Below are 22,574 nucleotides of genomic sequence, written 5' to 3'. Positions count from 1 at the left end.
TGAAATCTACAGGCCAGAATATATACAGTGCAGTCCGTTTGTGTCATTCTGTCTCTGTACTCCGGCACGTTGAGTTTTAAATGACTATGAATTTAAAGTGTTTATTTATTAAATAAATAATTATATATAATAAAAGTAATAAATACAAATAAATATCACCAACTATGTTGTGGTGCACTCACTGCCACAACCTACTGCAAACTACTAAATAATTGTTCTTGTTCGTGGGAAGTAAGTCATAATTGAAATTGAAACCGGATTAACCGCCCGGCCCTAAGGCGGTCGAGACAAACGGATGAGACCGATCCAACGACGTGGAAGAACAAGACGAAGGGGCAACACTGGTTGCTTCTCGCAGCAGAACAGAGGCCTAGACAGCCAGCGTCTCCACCAGGGCTCAGGGCTACATCGATCACAACACTGAGGTAAAACAGACCAAGACATTACTGTCCGTTGGTTTGCTTTAGGACTTAACGCAGTCGCGCATTTACAGAAACGGCTACGCTGACGGACGGTGACATATCCTGAAGGTTCACCCCGGCTCGAACACGTCAGTTCGGTCCGTCAAGAGGGACATAAATCTGCCTAAAAGACTTGACGCATCATCATCAACCTTGTCCAACACGGCTCATCGAAAGATAATGAAAGAGACCCACCACGGCGCCAACGGTGCATGCGTCTCACAAAACGTCCATGCCAGATCGTCCGTGAGTGAGTGGGTGAGTGAGTGAGTGAGTGATCTCAATTTGCCAGGCATAACCCACAAATCAGACGTAAATGACGGACGGACACGCCGGATCAAAGCAGTGCCGGGCCCCCAGGCCGGTGTCTGTACCTGGGCGTGACGCATTCCGCCAGAGTCACAGACAGAGAGAGGGCACGTCTGGGCCTGCTGCCACAGGCTTCTTCTCACACACCTGCGTGAAAATGTGCACGACTGACAAATCAGTTTATCTACATTTTGACAAACATCCGCTACCACCAGTGACCACTCCTGTCTGCGTGTCGTCTATATACAAGCCATGATTAGTTCCGTGTCATTTTGGGAGGTCTGCGGCCCGCGGATAAATAAACAAAAGCCTCCGTGTTGCCTGGCCTGTGTGCCGAGACGTGCAGCCAGGCAGGAGACACGAGCCAGGGCTCGGGGTGAGCTTCCCCCGCCGCGGTGTGGCTGGTCCTGCTGCTGTGAGAACGGGCTCCGCAGGAACACTTTGGATCAACACTTTGAAGAAACAACTGCCAACGTCTTTTGACTGAAGCCTTAAAGCCTCTATATACAGTACATATACACAGTAGTAGTCATTGACTAATTCACAACCAGGGCTTAAGAGATTTATTTCACAACTGTCCCAAACTACAGTTGAATTTGTTTGTGTTACAGTTTTAATCGGTTTTCTACCGTCCCACTCGTTCCATTATTTTCTTATCGTCTCACACCAGCTGGAGTTCTGTTCCCCTGGGAAATAAATGCATTGTTCATCTAAAACCAGTCCGATATGAACTCACCGTGTTCAATTTAAAATGACCTCAATAGACATGTGACTACCCTCCACATTGTAGGCACCCATTGAAGATCAAAAGTACAAGTATTACGGCCAAACCACATTGTGTAGGTTTATAAGCTTTGACAGGGGGGTATACATTATTTAATTCTTATACTGTAACAACCAATGAAGGTAAATGTTTTACCTTAATCTTTGATAAAAATGTGTTTACGTTGTAATCTTTACTCGTTTCCATGGTAACTACTACAGTACCCATATGCCTCGTCAATCTTTGACCGATCACAAGAGCGCAGCTCCTCTGACATGATGGCATCCCTTCACGTTCTCGTTGGCCATCACACCATTTGCAACAGTCTTTAGTTTTAGTCGTCAATAAAACATTAAAAGTGTGAGAACGAGTGTTTTATGAACCTATCCCTTACTATAACCATCCCCACTCCCTACAAATTAAACAAATGTCCTTCCGGGATATGGGATCTAGACACTACCCTGCCATAACTTTTAGTTATAGTATTCAATCGTCTCGGTCGCAAACAGGTGATTATCATTAAATGACACCGTGGCCAATGAGCCGTGGCCACCATGTGGTTAAACAATATATTTAGTTTAGTTTCCCCCCCCCCCCAGTGAAAGCTTGAGGGGCAGCTTTGAAACAGACTCATGATTGTCCGACCATACGTCGGTCCTCTTTGTGTGAATGCGCGTGTTTTCGTGTTCACCGCTAAACTATTGTGCAACCTTATACACTGTACTTATGAATGTTTTTAAGTTGCAAGAAATTACAGCCAATGGCTTTCTTTTATTGCAAATATTTTCGCCCCCCCCCCCCCCCTCAGAACCACCCAGAGCATCTTGTTTGAAACTCCCGGGGAAACCGTGAGAACAGAGACACTGACTCACCTGCTGCACTAAGAAGCACCGTGAGAACAGAGACACCGACTCACCTGCTGCACTAAGAAGCACCGTGAGAACAGAGACACCGACTCACCTGCTGCACTAAGAAGCACCGTGAGAACAGAGACACCGACTCACCTGCTGCACTAAGAAGCACCGTGAGAACAGAGACACCGACTCACCTGCTGCACTAAGAAGCACCGTGAGAACAGAGACACCGACTCACCTGCTGCACTAAGAAGCACCGTGAGAACAGAGACACTGACTCACCTGCTGCACTAAGAAGCACCGTGAGAACAGAGACACTGACTCACCTGCTGCACTAAGAAGCACCGTGAGAACAGAGACACCGACTCACCTGCTGCACTAAGAAGCACCGTGAGAACAGAGACACTGACTCACCTGCTGCACTAAGAAGCACCGTGAGAACAGAGACACCGACTCACCTGCTGCACTAAGAAGCACCGTGAGAACAGAGACACTCACCTGCTGCACTAAGAAGCACCGTGAGAACAGAGACACCGACTCACCTGCTGCACTAAGAAGCACCGTGAGAACAGAGACACTGACTCACCTGCTGCACTAAGAAGCACCGTGAGAACAGAGACACTCACCTGCTGCACTAAGAAGCACCGTGAGAACAGAGACACTGACTCACCTGCTGCACTAAGAAGCACCGTGAGAACAGAGGACACTCACCTGCTGCACTAAGAAGCACCGTGAGAACAGAGACACTGACTCACCTGCTGCACTAAGAAGCACCGTGAGAACAGAGACACTGACTCACCTGCTGCACTAAGAAGCACCGTGAGAACAGAGACACTCACCTGCTGCACTAAGAAGCACCGTGAGAACAGAGGACACTCACCTGCTGCACTAAGAAGCACCGTGAGAACAGAGACACCGACTCACCTGCTGCACTAAGAAGCACCGTGAGAACAGAGACACTGACTCACCTGCTGCACTAAGAAGCACCGTGAGAACAGAGACACTCACCTGCTGCACTAAGAAGCACCGTGAGAACAGAGACACTGACTCACCTGCTGCACTAAGAAGCACCGTGAGAACAGAGACACTGACTCACCTGCTGCACTAAGAAGCACCGTGAGAACAGAGACACTGACTCACCTGCTGCACTAAGAAGCACCGTGAGAACAGAGACACCGACTCACCTGCTGCACTAAGAAGCACCGTGAGAACAGAGACACTGACTCACCTGCTGCACTAAGAAGCACCGTGAGAACAGAGACACTCACCTGCTGCACTAAGAAGCACCGTGAGAACAGAGACACTGACTCACCTGCTGCACTAAGAAGCACCGTGAGAACAGAGACACTCACCTGCTGCACTAAGAAGCACCGTGAGAACAGAGACACTCACCTGCTGCACTAAGAAGCACCGTGAGAACAGAGACACCGACTCACCTGCTGCACTAAGAAGCACCGTGAGAACAGAGACACTGACTCACCTGCTGCACTAAGAAGCACCGTCAACATGGACCCCCTGCAATTTGCATACCGCCCCAACAGGTCCACGGAGGACGCCATATCCCATGTGCTGCACACAGCAGCATCACACCTGGACAAGAGGCAGGGGAACTATGTGAGAATGCTATTCATCGACTACAGCTCGGCATTCAATACCATAGTCCCCTCCATACTCATAGCCAAGCTCAGGGACCTGGGCTTGGGCTATGACCTCTGCCAGTGGGTCTTGGACTTCCTGACTGGCAGACCCCAGGTGGTGAGAGCAGGCAACTGCACCTCCTCATCCATCACCCTCAACATAGGGGCCCCCCAGGGCTGTGTTCTGAGTCCCCTCCTCTACTCCCTGTACACACACGACTGTGTGGCTCAGCGGAGTAGCAATACAATCGTCAAATTTGCTGACGACACAGTGGTGGTGGGCCTGATCTCTGCCAACGACGAGAGGGCCTACCTGGAAGAGGTCAAGGTCCTGGCGGGATGGTGCCAGGAAAACAGCCTCTCCCTGAACGTCAGCAAAACAAAGGAGATGATTGTGGACTTCAGGAGGTCGGGGGTCAAGGACTACAGCCCCCTCAGCATCGACGGGGCACCGGTTGAGAGAGTCAACAGCTTTAAGTACCTCGGAGCCTACATATCCGAGGACTTGACATGGACCACACATTAACAGTGTTGTGAAGAAGGCACGACAACGCCTCTACTTCCTCAGGCGCCTAAGGAAGTTCCAAGTCAGCCAGAAGATCCTTAAGAACTTCTACTCATGTACAATAGAGAGCATCTTGACCGGCAACATCACCTCCTGGTTTGGGAATAGCACTGCACAAGACCAAAGCAGACTACAAAGAGTGACACGTTCAGCCGAACGCACAATTGGAGGGGGGCTCCCCACCCTCCAGAACATTTACTACAAGCGTTGCAAGGGCAAGGCTAAGAGAATCATTAAAGACTCCAGTCACCCGAACAACTGCCTCTTTGAACTGCTGCGGTCAGGCAAGCGATACAGGAGTCTCAAGGCGAGCACAGAAAGACTCAGAAGAAGCTTCTATCCCCAGGCCATCAGGCTGCTAAACGAACAATGAATGAACACTACACAACAACAACCACCAAACGCACATAGCACACACATCCACACGCACACACTCACTTTAAACAAACACACTGTAGCACCCACTCCACACACTTATAGCACACACCCACTTTAAACAAACACACTGTAGCACCCACTCCCCACACTTTATATTTATGGATGAAGGATTGCACTACAACTCGTACACCTTACTGTAAATTGTACCTAAAATTGTACCTCATCCCATTTCTGCTTTGCACTAGATAGTACTGTACATTAGTACACTGCATAGTATTGTGTATTGTATATTATATGGTAACTCAGAACATTGTACATATGTCTATACCGAACACTGTGACCTCATTTTTTTCTTCTAAATTCATGCTATATTATGTTATTATGTTATTTGATACTATCTTGTCTAGCACAGTCTCTGGAGCGTAACAGTAAGAAGCATTTTGTATGAAAGTATTCTGTACTTCTGTATGACAACTATTAAAGAACTTGAACTTGAACTTGAGAACAGAGACACTGACTCACCTGCTGCACTAAGAAGCACCGTGAGAACAGAGGACACTCACCTGCTGCACTAAGAAGCACCGTGAGAACAGAGACACCGACTCGCCTGCTGCACTAAGAAGCACCGTGAGAACAGAGACACTGACCTGCTGCACTAAGAAGCACCGTGAGAACAGAGACACTGACTCACCTGCTGCACTAAGAAGCACCGTGAGAACAGAGACACCGACTCACCTGCTGCACTAAGAAGCACCGTGAGAACAGAGACACTGACTCACCTGCTGCACTAAGAAGCACCGTGAGAACAGAGACACTCACCTGCTGCACTAAGAAGCACCGTGAGAACAGAGACACTGACTCACCTGCTGCACTAAGAAGCACCGTGAGAACAGAGACACTGACTCACCTGCTGCACTAAGAAGCACCGTGAGAACAGAGACACCGACTCACCTGCTGCACTAAGAAGCACCGTGAGAACAGAGACACTCACCTGCTGCACTAAGAAGCACTGTGAGAACAGAGACACACTCACCTGCTGCACTAAGAAGCACCGTGAGAACAGAGGACACTCACCTGCCCTGCGGCAGCAGGATGTTGTTGACTCCGCCCAGCTTGACGTTGATCTTCAGGCAGAGGTTGGAGAGCGTCTGAGGAGTGGTCTTCTGGACGTTCTTCACCTGGACACACTGGGTGGCCATGCCCAGCACAGTGTCTCCGACCCGCTTCACCTCCGCTACACGAGACAAGAGACACAGCGGTAAGGCCGAGATATATACGCTCCGACGCCGGCTGGCACCCCCAGATTTTGCGGCGCGGGAGCTAGACCGACATTTATTTTTTTACCAGGGTAGGTTCTGAGCACAAGTGCTCTTTTTCAGCAACACCCTGCTTCACGTTTATATTCCATTCACACCTGGGAGCTGCCCAGTACAACCACAGCCTGACACTGAGCGAGCAGTTGGGGGTTAAGTGCCTTGCTCAAGGGCACTTCAGCGGTTGGTGTCGAGGGAAGCCTCCACGGCCAGTTTTTTCTTCAATTTGGTCCATGTAATGTAGTTAGTGATGCACCGATGTGAAAATTGTGGCCGATACCGATATTAATATTGCTGTTCTGGCCAATACCGATATTTTCCGATGTCGGTAAAGCGTTTATTTTTTTACTTTTGTAATTTATTTTCAGAAATTATTGATATTTTGAAACAATTTAAGACCAAAACATAAATAATCAATAATAAAAAGACCATATCGGCCGATATATCGTGCACCACTAAATGTAGCTAATCACGATCGATAATGGGACGCTACGACAGAGCTCCTGAGATGATAAAATAAAAATATAATGGTAAATACGGAAATACGTCAGAGGAACGTGCACACAGCCCCGCCCAGCCCAGGGCAGCGGCCAATCACAGCTCTGCACTGTCCACGTCAGCTTGCGTGGATTTGATGCACAGTTACATGTTTGGTCAGCTAGTAAAGTAGGCTTGTGGAGCTCGGTAGGCTCAGCTAGTAGGCTAGTAGAGCTCGGTGGGCTCGCTGCAGCCTTCAGCAGAACGTCTTCAGTATAAATTAGGTGTTAGTTCTGGAAGCAGACAAATGATCATATCATGTTCTACTGTAGTTTTTCAGTACAAATTACAATGTAATACAAGGATGCACGATAATTATCGGGCCGATATCAGCAATTATGACGTCATCCCGATACAATTATTGATAGCTCCGCTAAAATATTTTTTTTATTTTTTTTACTTAAAATATTTTCTTTTCATGTCAACATTCACAGGCACAATCAGGGTTTCCGTTAGAAAAAATTGTTGCCGGCCTCAGTGTCCGGTAGATTTCAATCTACCGGTCAAATGAGAGACATTCCGGTCAGAGTTTATTGAGCTTAAAAACAATTGATAGGCAAAAGAATGACAACAAAACAAAAGAATGACATCATCAAGGCATGTAGATTTATAATATTTTTACTTAAAACTAGGCTACTTTTGCGTATAAAGTCATTATATTCCAAATAAAATAAGTCCCGAGACTCGTGCTGCTGCCGACTTTAAATCAAATAGGTGTCTGTGGGCAGTCGCCCGACATTATTAAACAACAGTCTGTTATAATCACATTTTTATGAGCTAACGAATTCCGTTATATTGGACATTTGTATTAATTATATCAAGCGAAGAACTGAGAAATTTGGCAGAGAGAGACGGCAACATTATCGTGGGTCTGCGTGACGACTCTCTCTCTCTCCACCTCCCAATGACTTATTTGCGAGAGTATGTCGATGCAGAGCAGCAGATTCAGCTGTTATTGGCTCTTTTCTGGGAACCGCACAACAGCGCCCCCCACCCAACATTGAATTGAAAATGGCTGAATTGGAGTACTGCTGGAGTACTGCATTGTGCTGCTGTTGCTCCGGCTCTGCAGCTTCACAAAAGTTCGCACACCCAGCAGTAAGCTCTCACTGACAACGTCGTTGTCATTATTAGAAGCAACGATGAAACAAATCATGTAATGATTGTTTCGTTCATCGCATAGGCTATTTAATTTTAGCCTATTTTAATACAATTCAAATAATCAAATTGTGCTTAGAGGGAATTATTTTCACCGGACATTAAGACCGGAGAGATTAAATATGTCGGACTTCAACAGATTTTGCCGGTCAAATACCGGTAATGACCGGCTAACGGAAACGCTGGGCACAATATATGCTTACTTAGGATTTGACTTGATTCAACAACAAAGCAGTCGGGGCGATGGCAAGCTGAAAACGTGAACGTGTCAAATGTCAAATGTGAACGGTACCCATCCCTACTGACAAAGCACAATACCTGTTGGTTTTTAGTTCACTCATTGTTCAGGGAAACACATTGTTAATGACATTGACGGATTGTGAATTTTGTGATCGACTCAAATTATATTTATTTGGAAAAATAAATATAGTCACTTTATTTGAAGAGTCAAAACTGTTCTCTTGGCTTTGTTTTGTTCATCGTAGTAACGCTCATGTCATGATAAATCTGGTTAGGTCAACACTACAGGAATATACATAAAAAAAAAATTATAATACAATAAATATATATATCGGTTATCGGTATCGACCTTGAGGAGCAGAAAGTTATCGGTATCGATATCGGGGTCAAACAATCAATATCGTGCACCCCTAGTAATATATCTTTTATTAATGTCTATATGTTGTAATGGTCTGTTTAACTTTTTAATAATACACAATAGGCCTTTTCTTCTTTCTTATTATATGTATATATCCAGGGCGGGTTAGGGTTAAAATGGATGAGCCGGGAGGAGTGGCTGCCTGGACCTAGAGCGCTGCTCACCGTAGACGGGCGTCTTGCCGGGCAGGATGACCACCACCAGCTGCAGGCCCTGGTAGGTGTACTTCAGGTGCTTGAACATGGGCTCCACGCTGTCGGCTCCCTGGGCGTACTTGCAGAAGCAGGGCTGGCCCTGGATGGGCATCCCGGCGTCCCGCGAGATCTTCCGCAGCTGGTCCGTGAACGCTCTGAGGAACCACATGGGGAGGTGTAGTGGTTACTTCCTGGTCTATAGGGAGGTGTAGTGGTTACTTCCTGGTCTATAGGGAGGTGTAGTGGTTACTTCCTGGTCTATAGGGAGGTGTAGTGGTTACTTCCTGGTCTATAGGGAGGTGTAGTGGTTACTTCCTGGTCTATAGGGAGGTGTAGTGGTTACTTCCTGGTCTATAGGGGGGTGTAGTGGTTACTTCCTGGTCTATAGGGGGGTGTAGTGTGGTTACTTCCTGGTCTATAGGGAGGTGTAGTGGTTACTTCCTGGTCTATAGGGAGGTGTAGTGGTTAGTTCCTGGTCTATAGGGAGGTGTAGTGGTTACTTCCTGGTCTATAGGGAGGTGTAGTGGTTACTTCCTGGTCTATAGGGAGGTGTAGTGGTTACTTCCTGGTCTATAGGGAGGTGCAGTGGTTACTTCCTGGTCTATAGGGAGGTGTAGTGGTTACTTCCTGGTCTATAGGGAGGTGCAGTGGTTACTTCCTGGTCTATAGGGAGGTGTAGTGGTTACTTCCTGGTCTATAGGGAGGTGCAGTGGTTACTTCCTGGTCTATAGGGAGGTGTAGTGGTTACTTCCTGGTCTATAGGGAGGTGTAGTGGTTACTTCCTGGTCTATAGGGAGGTGTAGTGGTTACTTCCTGGTCTATAGGGAGGTGTAGTGGTTACTTCCTGGTCTATAGGGAGGTGTAGTGGTTACTTCCTGGTCTATAGGGAGGTGTAGTGGTTACTTCCTGGTCTATAGGGAGGTGTAGTGGTTAAGTCCTGGTCTATAGGGAGGTGTAGTGGTTAAGTCCTGGTCTATAGGGAGGTGTAGTGGTTACTTCCTGGTCTATAGGGAGGTGTAGTGGTTACTTCCTGGTCTATAGGGAGGTGTAGTGGTTACTTCCTGGTCTATAGGGAGGTGTAGTGGTTACATCATTGCTGTTTCTCCGCGGTCCACCCTCTTGAAAACGCAATGTATTTCCACATTGCCCATTTCTAAATGGTCTTGTTTAAAACAAATAAAGCATTAACATTTGCATGGTGTACCTTTCTGTGCGTATATGTTCGCAATTAATCGTAAAAAATAATTACGTCAAATTTTATTTCAACCGAAAATGCTTAAACAATAATGTTAGTGATAGAAGGGAACTAATTTTGTGCAAAAATGGAAATGTTTTATATTACAATAGCCGATAATACATTTTCCCAATGATGAATCCCTAAACGGGTGGAGCGCGTGGGCGGTCCAAAGTGACGTCAGACTACACCTCCCTATCGGAAAGCGGTCGAGCGAAACGTGGACACAAAGGGCCGACAGGAAGGACATCCACATCACGGTATCTGTTCAGCGATGAACAACCACAGAGAGAAATAATCCAATTGGCGTTCGCAGCACTGAACTGTACGATGGTGTAAAATATTAGGGATGTAAAGATGCCGGTATGGGATATCGGCCAGATACCAGGCTAAAATATAATATTGGTATTGTATCATTTCCCCAATACTAAAATCAGATACCAAGAAACGCGCCTAACAAGCCAGAAATCACGTGACTTGATTTGCTGCGTTTTTGACACGTTAACTCTCTCTAATGGAGACGTGTGTATTCTGTGTCAATCATGTTTGTCCAATTTTTGCCCAAGTCTATACTGTTCATTAAAAGTAATGGATTAGATCAGTACTTGGTATCGGCTAAATATGGTATCAAACCATACGGGAACTGTTGTTTGGGTAGATCAGACATGCCTTTAACGAATTTGCAATACTTGGAATTCTGAATGATTTCATTTGTATACTAAAAACAACAGGCAACGTTGAGATCAAGAACAATTCCAAATTATTGAAAATATTTGAATCCCATTTCAGACATAAGTCTCAAATACTGTATCCTAGGTATATCATTTAATTTCAAACCTTTTTTTAAACTCGAAAAGGCAACTGAGGTTTCCCTCATTTACATTCACGTTGAGTGTACGTGAGCAAAATAATTCATAAAATCACAGCATATAACAATAAGACAACAAGTCGAGGCAAAGCGAGGATAACAAATCAACTAAAACACGTACAACTTGATTGACAAAGGTTAGAGATTAAGGTGTTAAACTCTGCAACGGAAGGGAGAATCTCCAGCTTTAAGGACCGTTGGAGTTCATTCCATGAGCTAGAGGGGCATCATAGAGAAATGCAGATTCACCCTGTTCAGAGTAACTCTGCAGATTCACCCTGTTCAGAGTAACTCTGCAGATTCACCCTGTTCAGAGTAACTCTGCAGATTCACCCTGTTCAGAGTAACTCTGCAGATTCACCCTGTTCAGAGTAACTCTGCAGATTCACCCTGTTCTGAGCAACTCTGCAGATTCACCCTGTTCTGAGCAAACACAATGCTACGGCGGTAACGTCACAACACGTACTTGAGCAGCAGTTCTGTGCACTGCCTCTGGGGGGCGAAGCAGGCAATGGCCCACACTTTGATCTCGATGCCGGTGTGGAACTGCTTGTTCCTCATGTCCCAGACCCCTTGGATCGGCGTAGCTATTGCTTTGTTCTGTGAACGAGAGGAAATACCGGCACAGTTAATGTATGTGTATATTAACCATGTTTCACACAGCAAGGTCAAACCTGAACGGTGGAGTTACAACAGTGTGTTGTGCTCGTTGCTTTGATTGTTTGCGTTTCTGATGCGGTTGTTTATAGCATAGTTTTCAGTGAACGCATGCTCCTGCATCACAACCCATGTGACGGAGACCGACGATAAAAGTATATGTTGCAGATAATGTGATCAGATGCACATTAGACTGCTGGGTCTACATGGAGACATTACCCTGTAGAGGATAAAGTAAATACGTTGGAGACATTACCCTGTAGAGGATAAAGTAAATACGTTGAGACATTACCCCGTAGAGGATAAAGTAAATACGTTGAAACATTACCCTGCCTCTGTAGAGGATAAAGTAAATACATTGAGACATTACCCTGTAGAGGATAAAGTAAATACGTTGAGACATTACTCTGTAGAGGATAAAGTAAATACGTTGGAGACATTACCCTGTAGAGGATAAAGTAAAGACGTTGAGACATTACCCTGTAGAGGATAAAGTAAATACGTTGAGACATTACCCTGTAGAGGATAAAGTAAAGACGTTGAGACATTACCCTGTAGAGGATAAAGTAAAGACGTTGAGACATTACCCTGTAGAGGATAAAGTAAAGACGTTGAGACATTACCCTGCCTCCGTAGAGGATAAAGTAAATACGTTGGAGACATTACCCTGTAGAGGATAAAGTAAATACGTTGGAGACATTACCCTGTAGAGGATAAAGTAAATACGTTGGAGACATTACCCTGTAGAGGATAAAGTAAATACGTTGAGACATTACCCTGTAGAGGATAAAGTAAATACGTTGAGACATTACCCTGTAGAGGATAAAGTAAATACGTTGAGACATTACCCTGTAGAGGATAAAGTAAATACGTTGAGACATTACCCTGTAGAGGATAAAGTAAATACGTTGAGACATTACCCTGTAGAGGATAAAGTAAATACGTTGGAGACATTACCCTGTAGAGGATAAAGTAAATATGTTGAGACATTACCCTGTAGAGGATAAAGTAAATACGTTGAGACATTACCCTGTAGAGGATAAAGTAAATACGTTGGAGACATTTACATTTACATTTACATTTAGTCATTTAGCTGACGCTTTTATCCAAAGCGACTTACAAGTTCTGTACGACAAGACAGCAAGAAGGGTACAACTCTATCAGCTGAGTAACAATGTTCATCAAGTGTTGCGTGTTACAGTGTAGGTTAGTTTATTAGGACAAGTGCATGACAGTAAGGTTAGTCAGGGTTAGATTTTTTTTTTTTTTTTTTTTTTTTTTATCATTTCAGATAATAGATTTCAGATAACTTTATCAGAGGATAAAGTAAATACGTTGGAGACATTACCCTGTAGAGGATAAAGTAAATACGTTGAGACATTACCCGAGGATAAAGTAAAGACGTTGAGACATTACCCTGTAGAGGATAAAGTAAAGACGTTGAGACATTACCCTGTAGAGGATAAAGTAAAGACGTTGAGACATTACCCTGTAGAGGATAAAGTAAAGACGTTGAGACATTACCCTGTAGAGGATAAAGTAAATACATTGAGACATTACCCTGTAGAGGATAAAGTAAATACGTTGAGACATTACCCTGTAGAGGATAAAGTAAATACATTGGAGACATTACCCTGTAGAGGATAAAGTAAATACATTGGAGACATTACCCTGTAGAGGATAAAGTAAATACGTTGAGACATTACCCTGTAGAGGATAAAGTAAATACATTGGAGACATTACCCTGTAGAGGATAAAGTAAATACATTGGAGACATTACCCTGCCTCCGTAGAGGATGGAAGGCGCCTGGAGGACTCGGCCGTTCACTTCAGTCATCTCGTCTCTCACCATCACTCCGAACTCACGAACATACGGGTCAGTGTTAAAGTTGGCACTTCTCATCTGACACAAAGAACAACAGAACAGACAAAGAGACAAAAGGAAGTTAGGATTTAAATATCACATCAAGGAGAATAGGTAGGAGCATCTTTTCGATCCTCCAATCACAGGATGAAGAAGAGGGCGAGATGGGTCAATTCAGAAACAATGTTTCATCACAGCCTCCATTCTGCAGATCCATCGGGATCTGCAGGATCCCCTGCCCCTAACCGGCGCTTTTAACACTATGGTCGCCAAAACCGCCGTACGACATCTTCAGCAACAGTCAGTCAGAGAAGAGCGCTATATAAATCCAATCCATTATTATTAGTATTATTATCTTTCCTCGCCATGCTCATTCTGCCAAAGACGCCGTACCAAGTCTTTGATATCAATATTTCAAAAATCTGTGAGCGAAATCATATTTCTCCCCCGGACACTTGAGATATACTGTTGATCCCCTCTCAACTCTCCAACGGTTCAAGAGCGCCATCTGGTGGCCGATCGGTGGATCGCCCAGGGCGGAAACAGGAAATGAAAGCTGGTGCTCATTTCAATTCGGTCCGATCACTCTGTAATAGTCTCAGGACTCGAGCTGATCACAACGGATAGCAATCAGTTACCAATAACTCGATAAACAACATGATTTGGACGTATATACTATTATACAACCTGGAAATGGATCGAATATTTCTACATCCCATAATAGGAATATTTCTGTTCCACGCTCATCGCCCAACAGCGCGAGGAAGCTACGGTAACATTCAACGTTATTTTTTAACGTCTTCGATACTAACTGCTCTAATGATCATATCACCCACACTAGATGAATCATCTAACGTTGGCCACGGAATTATAAACGACCCCCCCCCCATCCGGTCATCATCAGATCATACTTAGTAACTTCTAGAAGCACGTCCATTTGACATTTTTTATCTTGCGCAGATTCCTATCAAACTGTATTTCATCATCAATATAATGCATTTGGGGCTATAAATCACGTTCTGGAGAATGCTGCAGAAAACGATAAAAACATACTTATACTTTAGACCGTATTTTAGTATGAATATGTGAATGAAAAAGTATAACGTTGCTACACCCTGAACAATAGATATAGGACGTTGAATGGGCCATAGTAATGTCAATTTAGCAATACAATTTAAAAAGTTATAGCCCTGCAAAGAAGGGGAACTTCTCCATGTTAAATAGGGCTGGCGAAGGATGGTAAATTATGAATTTAACCCTGGCGATCAAAGTGTTAAAAGGGATAGTCCATATTTTTTTAGAAGCCTATCTGATTTGAGGCAAGCTGGGAGTCTTTCCAGTCTACTATAAAAGTATTTGCACTAGGGTTGTTTTATTTATTTATTAGCAGAATGCTAAACGTGCTAGTGGAAGTCAATGAGGGGCTGGACATCACCGATGCCCCCTATTGAATCAGGCCGATTCTCTCACGTTTATATTTGGATCAAATTTGTATGTCTTTCTTCCATTACCCTGCCCATATCTGTACATCCCCTCCCACACGCTACTATGATGCCCAGATTTCCCCCAATGAGGATCAATAAATGATGTTGATTTTGGGAGGTTCTGGGATGGTTTTCAGTTTGGGGTAGAGTCTTGGGAGAGGTTGTAAGCCCTGGGGCAGAGTCTTGGATGGTTTTCAGTTTGGGGCAGAGTCTTGGATGGTTTTCAGTTTGGGGCAGAGTCTTGGATGGTTTTCAGTTTGGGGCAGAGTCTGGGATGGTTTTCAGTTTGGGGCAGAGTCTTGGATGGTTTTCAGTTTGGGGCAGAGTCTTGGATGGTTTTCAGTTTGGGGCAGAGTCTGGGATGGTTTTCAGTTTGGGGCAGAGTCTGGGATGGTTTTCAGTTTGGGGCAGAGTCTGGGATGGTTTTCAGTTTGGGGCAGAGTCTGGGATGGTTTTCAGTTTGAGGTAGAGTCTGGGATGGTTTTCAGTTTGGGGCAGAGTCTGGGATGGTTTTCAGTTTGGGGCAGAGTCTGGGATGGTTTTCAGTTTGGGGCAGAGTCTTGGATGGTTTTCAGTTTGAGGTAGAGTCTGGGATGGTTTTCAGTTTGAGGTAGAGTCTGGGATGGTTTTCAGTTTGGGGTAGAGTCTGGGAGAGGTTGTACGCCCTGGGGCAGAGTCTGGGATGGTTTTCAGTTTGGGGCAGAGTCTGGGATGGTTTTCAGTTTGGGGCAGAGTCTGGGATGGTTTTCAGTTTGGGGCAGAGTCTGGGAGAGGTTGTACGCCCTGGGGCAGAGTCTGGGAGAGGCGTCTTTAGAGGAACTCACCAGTTTGCTGATCTCATCCTGACGGTCGGGTGCAGAGCGGGCTGTGGCACGAATCATAGTGGAGGTCTGATTGTCTGTCAGCTTCTTGATGCAGCGCTGGCCGGCCACTATGTTACACACCTGGACAGACGAGAGGACACAGCGTTAACGCCCTGGGTGAAGACCTTTAATAATGGCACTCCATGTAATATAGAACACTATTCCTACTTCCTACACAGGAGGAAAGTGGGAGTCAATATTTGTATTGTCAATACCTGCGTTGCTTTTAACCCTTTTCTTATTCTCTGCATTGCTTTTATTCCGTCTACGTCTTTATGCTAATTTTCATTCTGTTCTGCTGCTGTGAAGCACGCCGGGATGCACTTCTGGTATAAAAGGTTCTATACAAATAAAAGTATATTATTAATTTCAACAAGGCCGTATCGTCCTGCCTGAGGATTATTCCCCCAGGCGGCTACGTGGTGCAGTGGGCAAGGCGCTCACCACAAATACTGGAGACGCTGGGCTCGCCTGTTCGAGCCCAGCGCTCCACATTGCTTTCAGTTTAGCTGGTCGTCCGTACTAATACACATTGGCCGTATTAGGGGGTGGGAAACTGATGGGTGGGGATCGGGCGTTGTGGACAGCGACTCCTACAGGTCGGTTGGTGCGCCTGCGCAGTAGAATCAAGAAGCGATGGGGGCGGCGCCCCTCCAAAGCCCAGACCCCTGACGCTGAAAGATCGCGCCGCGCAGGTGAAAAGATGCGACTGCTGTTACCTCGAGTACCGGAGGGGACTTGTGCTATGTATGACTTAGTCCACATTGCAGCCGGCTTGTGGGAGGCAAGAAACAGCGTTCGTGACAGGGGAGGGTTGAATTGGATGATACGAAATTGGGATGGGAGAAAATATAGAAAATGGGAGAAAAAGTGGATCAAAAAAAGATTATTCCCCCAGAACAACAAATGCCAGAGGGTACGACATCAAACGTGGAGCTACATGTGTGAACTAGGACTGAACACCCATATTTTTACTGTTGTTGTCGTTTACACTTTTCCCAGACTTTGGCTAAATGCAATTCCCAAGATGTTCGAGACTTCTGACAGTTGTTAACTTTCCAACACTTTTCACAGATTTGTATTAAATGGTAAATGGGTGCATTTATATAGCAGCTTTTATCCAAGGCGCTTTACAATTTGTTCCTCACATTCACCCGCTCACTCACACATTCACACACCAAGGTGCCGACCTGCTCATCGGGAGCAGTTAGGGGTTAAGTGTCTTGCTCAAGGACACATCGACACGCTGCCCGGGAGGAGATGGAATCGAACCGGGAACCTCCGGATTGCCAGGCGACTGCTCTACCTCCCTACCTACCTATGCTCTACCTCACTGTCGCCCCGTATCAGGGACCCGGAATGAAGGTGAAGGTTTACCTCGAGGGGCAGGTAGGTGTGCTTCTGCTCCTGCCCCACCTGGAGGCAGGGCAGGTGAGGGTACCGCAGGACCAGCTTGTACTTGTCTTTAAAGTACTGCGCTACTGTGCATTCAATCGTCTGGCCATTCTCCTGCTGCAGGGGGAACCTGAGAGAGAGAACACAGGGTTAAACATACAGTCAGGGGGAACCTGAGAGAGAGAACACAGGGTTAAACATACAGTCAGGGGGAACCTGAGAGAGAGAACACAGGGTTAAACATACAGTCAGGGGGAACCTGAGAGAGAGAACAGAGGGTTAAACACACAGTCAGGGGGAACCTGAGAGAGAGAACACAGAGGGTTAAACATACAGTCAGGGGGAACCTGAGAGAGAGAACACAGAGGGTTAAACACGCAGTCAGGGGGAACCTGAGAGAGAGAACAGAGGGTTAAACACACAGTCAGGGGGAACCTGAGAGAGAGAACACAGGGTTAAACACACAGTCAGGGGGAACCTGAGAGAGAGAACACAGAGAACAGAGGGTTAAACACGCAGTCAGGGGGAACCTGAGAGAGAGAACACAGAGGGTTAAACACACAATCAGGGTTAGTGTTGCTGGTTCCCGGCTGCACAACGCTACACAACGGAACGCTACGCAACACTACACAGCGCTACGCAATGCTGCACAACGCTACGCAATGCAACACAACACAACACAGAGCTGGGCAACACTACACAGCGCTACGCAACGGAATGCTACGCAACGCTACACAGCACTATGGAACGCTACGCTACACAGCACTACGGAACGCTACGCTACACAGCACTACGGAACGCTACGCTACACAGCACTACGGAACGCTACGCTACACAGCACTACGGAACGCTACGCTACACAGCACTACGGAACGCTACGCTACACAGCACTACGGAACGCTACGCTACACAGCACTACGGAACGCTACGCTACACAGCACTACGGAACGCTACGCTACACAGCACTACGGAACGCTACGCTACACAGCACTACGCAACGCTACACAGCACTACGGAACGCTACGCTACACAGCACTACGCTACACAGCACTACGGAACGCTACACAGCACTACGGAACGCTACGCTACACAGCACTACGCTACACAGCACTACGGAACGCTACGCTACACAGCACTACGCTACACAGCACTACACAACGCTACACAGCACTACGCAACGCTACACAGCACTACACAGCACTACACAACACTACACAGCACTATGCAACGGACCACAACGCAACGGACCGCTAGGCAATGCTACAAAAAGGTGCAGATGAGGGTCTGTACGCCCTATTGATTATATTATACATTACAATAAATATAGGCAATAAAAAATTTGAATCTGAATATATACTATGAGTAAGAGTAAAAGTATACACAAGATGCACAAGGCACCCTAACTGGCCTGGTACACGTCATGTTGTTTGTAGGCATAAGAGACACTTCACCATGTTGATTTATTTTGCACATAATCTTACACGCATCCCACACATATCCAATAACAGTTTTACACACATTCCTTTAGTTTGACAGTTATTGAGAGTAAATGAGTTTGACTATGGCCCCCAGTAATGTTATTGAAGACATTGAATCCTTGCGTTGTGTTAATTACAGCAACAGGAAATTATGTAGACGGAAAAATAGTCTCATAGGAACTGCTACCATATCATTTAATTGAGCTGCAATTAGCACAACACAATAATTCATTGTCCCTGACGACATCACCGGCGGCCATATTCAAACTCAATTACTCTCAATAACTCATGTGTGCAAAACGGTTTAGCGTTTTTTTTGATGCGTGGTGAGATTTATGTGCAAAAATAAATCGGCACTTTCCGGAGCCTCTAGGTTAGGTTAGGTTTACTTAATTTGATCAAGGGGGACAGTGTACATTAATAAAACATTTTACAAATGTAAATGCACCCAATTTTAGCCAAAAGGCTCATTTCCATTGGCAGTGCCCCTGCCAGAAGGTACAGGCTAAAATCCTGTGTGAAAAAGGGTTAGCAATAAAAAACAGAATAAAATCAAGATAAATAACATTAGAATAAAAACACAACAAAAGCACATAGAACATACGATAGGGATACAGGTCACAATACAGTCATGGACACAAGGACAGAGCACATCATGACATATTAAGAGACCCAGACAGACAAACGCACCATAACCCTGCACTTGAATGATATGATGTGGACACTGGACACTAATTGTGTGACTCATCATCGCCCACATTTCTCTCCCATCACTCTACACACCTGGCTCCACAAACATGACTACAAACTTATAAACAAGGAACTAGTAGAGGGGCGCGGCCTTACGTCTGGTGGCTGGCTGGTCTTCTGGTCACGTTGCACACTCTGTATTTCCTCTTCATCTGTCCACAGTGGGTGATCTCCACCTTCAGACCTGGGGGAGGAGGGCGTCACAACACAGAGGTCAGAGGTTAGTGATAGTGTCCACAGTGGGTGACGTCATCAGACACGTGGGTGTCTGATGAGATGTGCTGTTTGACGGATTTGAGCAATTGAATGAGCCGTTGACGTCACATTAATGCATTTGAGAATAAAGAGATAAAACTTCATTCAAAAGAAAAATATTAGAAACACAGGTCTCTTGTCCATTGATGGATACACAATGGATATATCCCGTCTGGCACAGTGGTGCAACGGCTAGTGCTCACTCCTGTCAAGCGGACGACCCTAGTTCGAAACCCCGCGTTTCCAATATAATTTTTTTGGAATATAATATTAATGACTATACGCAAAAGTAGCCTAGTTTTAAGTTAAAATATTATAAATCTACATGCATTGAGGATGTCATTCTTTATATAGCTCTCAAAGTGCACCAAATTGAAGCATTTACATTGCAAAAAGAAAAAATAGAAAAAGGGGGGATTCGAACGCGGGTCGTCCGTGTGAGAGGCATAAGGACCAACCATCACACCACAGTGCCAGACAAATAAAACATCCACCATACATCCATCAATGGACAAGAGAGCCGTATCCTTATTCTGAAAGAGTTGAACTAATTATTTTCGCTAGCAAGATCTCATTTGATTATTCATTCCATAAGCCTACTGCCAGCAGGCACGTTTAAAGAAATATAATCTGATTGATTGGGATAATGAGGGACTTAAAATTAGCCTATAGATTATGCATTTAACTTGTCAGCGAGGCTATTGAGCCGTACTACATTGTACCCATTCTGCAATCTGTTAATAAAGTTTTAAATCAATCAATCAATGCCGTTAGAAAATCAGGATTTCTGCGATCGACACCTGCTGTCTTTTCAGCTGAGGCGGCCGCGCGCAATTATCCTGAGTCTCAAGTCTGGTTCGAATGAACAAGACTGAATCAGCGTTCGAGGAACAGGAAAATCCCGGATTCAAACATCGGGTTAATTGAATCTGGATAATGGGACTCTTGATCGACTTAGTTGAACCAGGTACGGGGAATAGGGCCCTGGGGGAGGAGGGCGTCACAACACAGAGGTCCCGTTAGCCGCGAACTCTCGGACACAACGTAGCAGCAAAGCATTCTCTCCTGCTCTTTCTATACACCTACTTATACAACTGCATATAACCCATAGAACATGTACAATAATGCTGTATATATATATATATATATATTTATAATAAGTGTGTGTATATATATATATATATATATATATATATATATATATATTAGGGCTGTCAGTTTATCGCGTTAATTAGATTAATTAATTAATTACACAGAAAATTATCGCGTTATGAAAATTAACTCAAAATTAATTACATTTTTTTTTTTTTATAAAATTTTTTTTTGTATCTCATTCATTCCATAAGAATGTAGAATACACATTTACAGATTTTTTTTTAATATGGCCCATTTGCATGTTCTTGGTATCTGATTCTAGGGACATCTATGAATCTCAGGGAATGTATTCCCAGTGTCAGAAATACTGTGGGCTAGATCCACAAAGAATGGATTGCACGGTGCAAGTTGCACCCTTACTTACAATTCATTATGAATTGAAAATGGGGGACCCTGATGTAAACAAGACGAAAGTCTTTCTCTGATCTGCATCCCCTTAACAATTGTGTGTATTGAGCCGTACTGTATTGTACCCATTCTGCAATCTGTTAATAACATTTTCATTCAATCACTCAATCTGCGCTGTGATTGATTGAATGAAAATTTTATTTTGAGTAAATTGTAATGAACCAAATGAGAATATCAATATTTTTTTTGTTATCTTTGACTGTGAATAACACCATGCTCAAATTGACCAGACCTGAAAAATCTAAGCAAATTAATAGATGGAAGATGATTAAACAGAAGGTTTTGTAGATACAGTACTGAATTCTGCCATCCGGACACATGCAATTTGAAATATGATTATAGAATATAGAATATCAGGCATAAAATGGTTATGCGATTAAAATGCGATTAATTAGATTAATTAATTACAAATCCTGTAATTAATTAGATTAATTTTTTTAATCGCCTGACAGCACTAATATATATATATATATATATATATATATATATATATATATGTCAACACATGTCTGCATTACATATAATAATTTTTACTAGGGATGTCTGATATTATCGGCCGATATCGGCATTAAAATGTGATATCGGAAAATATCGGTATCGGTTTTCAAAAAAAAAAAAACATTACATTTCTATAACCTTTATTTACCCAGGCAAGCAAGTAAGAACAAATTCTGATTTTATTTGTTGTCAAAAGTATGCATAATGTTGTGTTAATTCCACAACAAGAGATATGTAATGTTAATTACCTGAAATTATTCCATTTTTTGGGGGGGGAAACCCTGCATATATCGGTATCGGTTGATATCGGTATCGGAAATTAAGAGTTTGACAATATCGGTATAGGTAAAAAAGCCAATATCGAGCATCCCTAATTTTTACATATCTGTAGATTAAGATACTATATCTGTACACATCGCTTGCCTACTCTTACTAGTCATACTGCTGGCTAGTATGACTTACTACCATAGTGTCTTTATACCTGCATCACTGTACATAATAATACTATAACACTGTACATACATCCGATTAGCACCATTACTCATTTATATATTTTGGTATCCAGTTTTAAAATCACCTGTACATTGAATATTGCACTTTGCCGTTACATTTGCACTCTGGTTGGTTGGATGCCGACCGTCTCTACGTCGTACTGTACCCGTGCTGTACGGTGACAATTTGAATCTAATCTAAAATTAAAAATAAAAGTGCAGTGCCTTTGGGTCTCCGCTGCTGACCCCCATCTATGGAATGTAGTACGCATGAAGCTAGCGGTCCGTTGGGTCTGAAAGCAGCGCATTGAGAAACAAACAAGACAGCGTGGCTGGCTGGTGAGTGA

At 44.4% G+C, this 22,574-nt stretch overlaps 1 protein-coding gene across 1 annotated transcript in view; it reads right to left on the bottom strand.

The window, feature by feature from the left end:
- Positions 1-22,574, bottom strand: part of ago2 (argonaute RISC catalytic component 2) — a 51,021-nt gene that overhangs the window by 8,298 nt on the left and 20,149 nt on the right. The window contains exons 8-14 of the mRNA XM_084326934.1: positions 19,517-19,604; positions 17,175-17,322; positions 15,759-15,878; positions 13,367-13,489; positions 11,396-11,529; positions 8,798-8,982; positions 6,042-6,201 (exon numbers count right to left, since the gene is read on the bottom strand). Coding sequence (XP_084183060.1) covers positions 6,042-6,201; positions 8,798-8,982; positions 11,396-11,529; positions 13,367-13,489; positions 15,759-15,878; positions 17,175-17,322; positions 19,517-19,604 — 958 coding nt within the window. The remainder of the gene's footprint in view (positions 1-6,041; positions 6,202-8,797; positions 8,983-11,395; positions 11,530-13,366; positions 13,490-15,758; positions 15,879-17,174; positions 17,323-19,516; positions 19,605-22,574) is intronic.

This window comes from Notolepis coatsorum (genome assembly GCF_963971535.1).
Source record: "Notolepis coatsorum genome assembly, chromosome: 13".
Classification (NCBI taxonomy): Eukaryota; Metazoa; Chordata; class Actinopteri; order Aulopiformes; family Paralepididae; genus Notolepis; species Notolepis coatsorum.
Note: the sequence above shows the minus strand (reverse complement) of the source record. Positions and strands in the feature narration are given on the sequence as shown.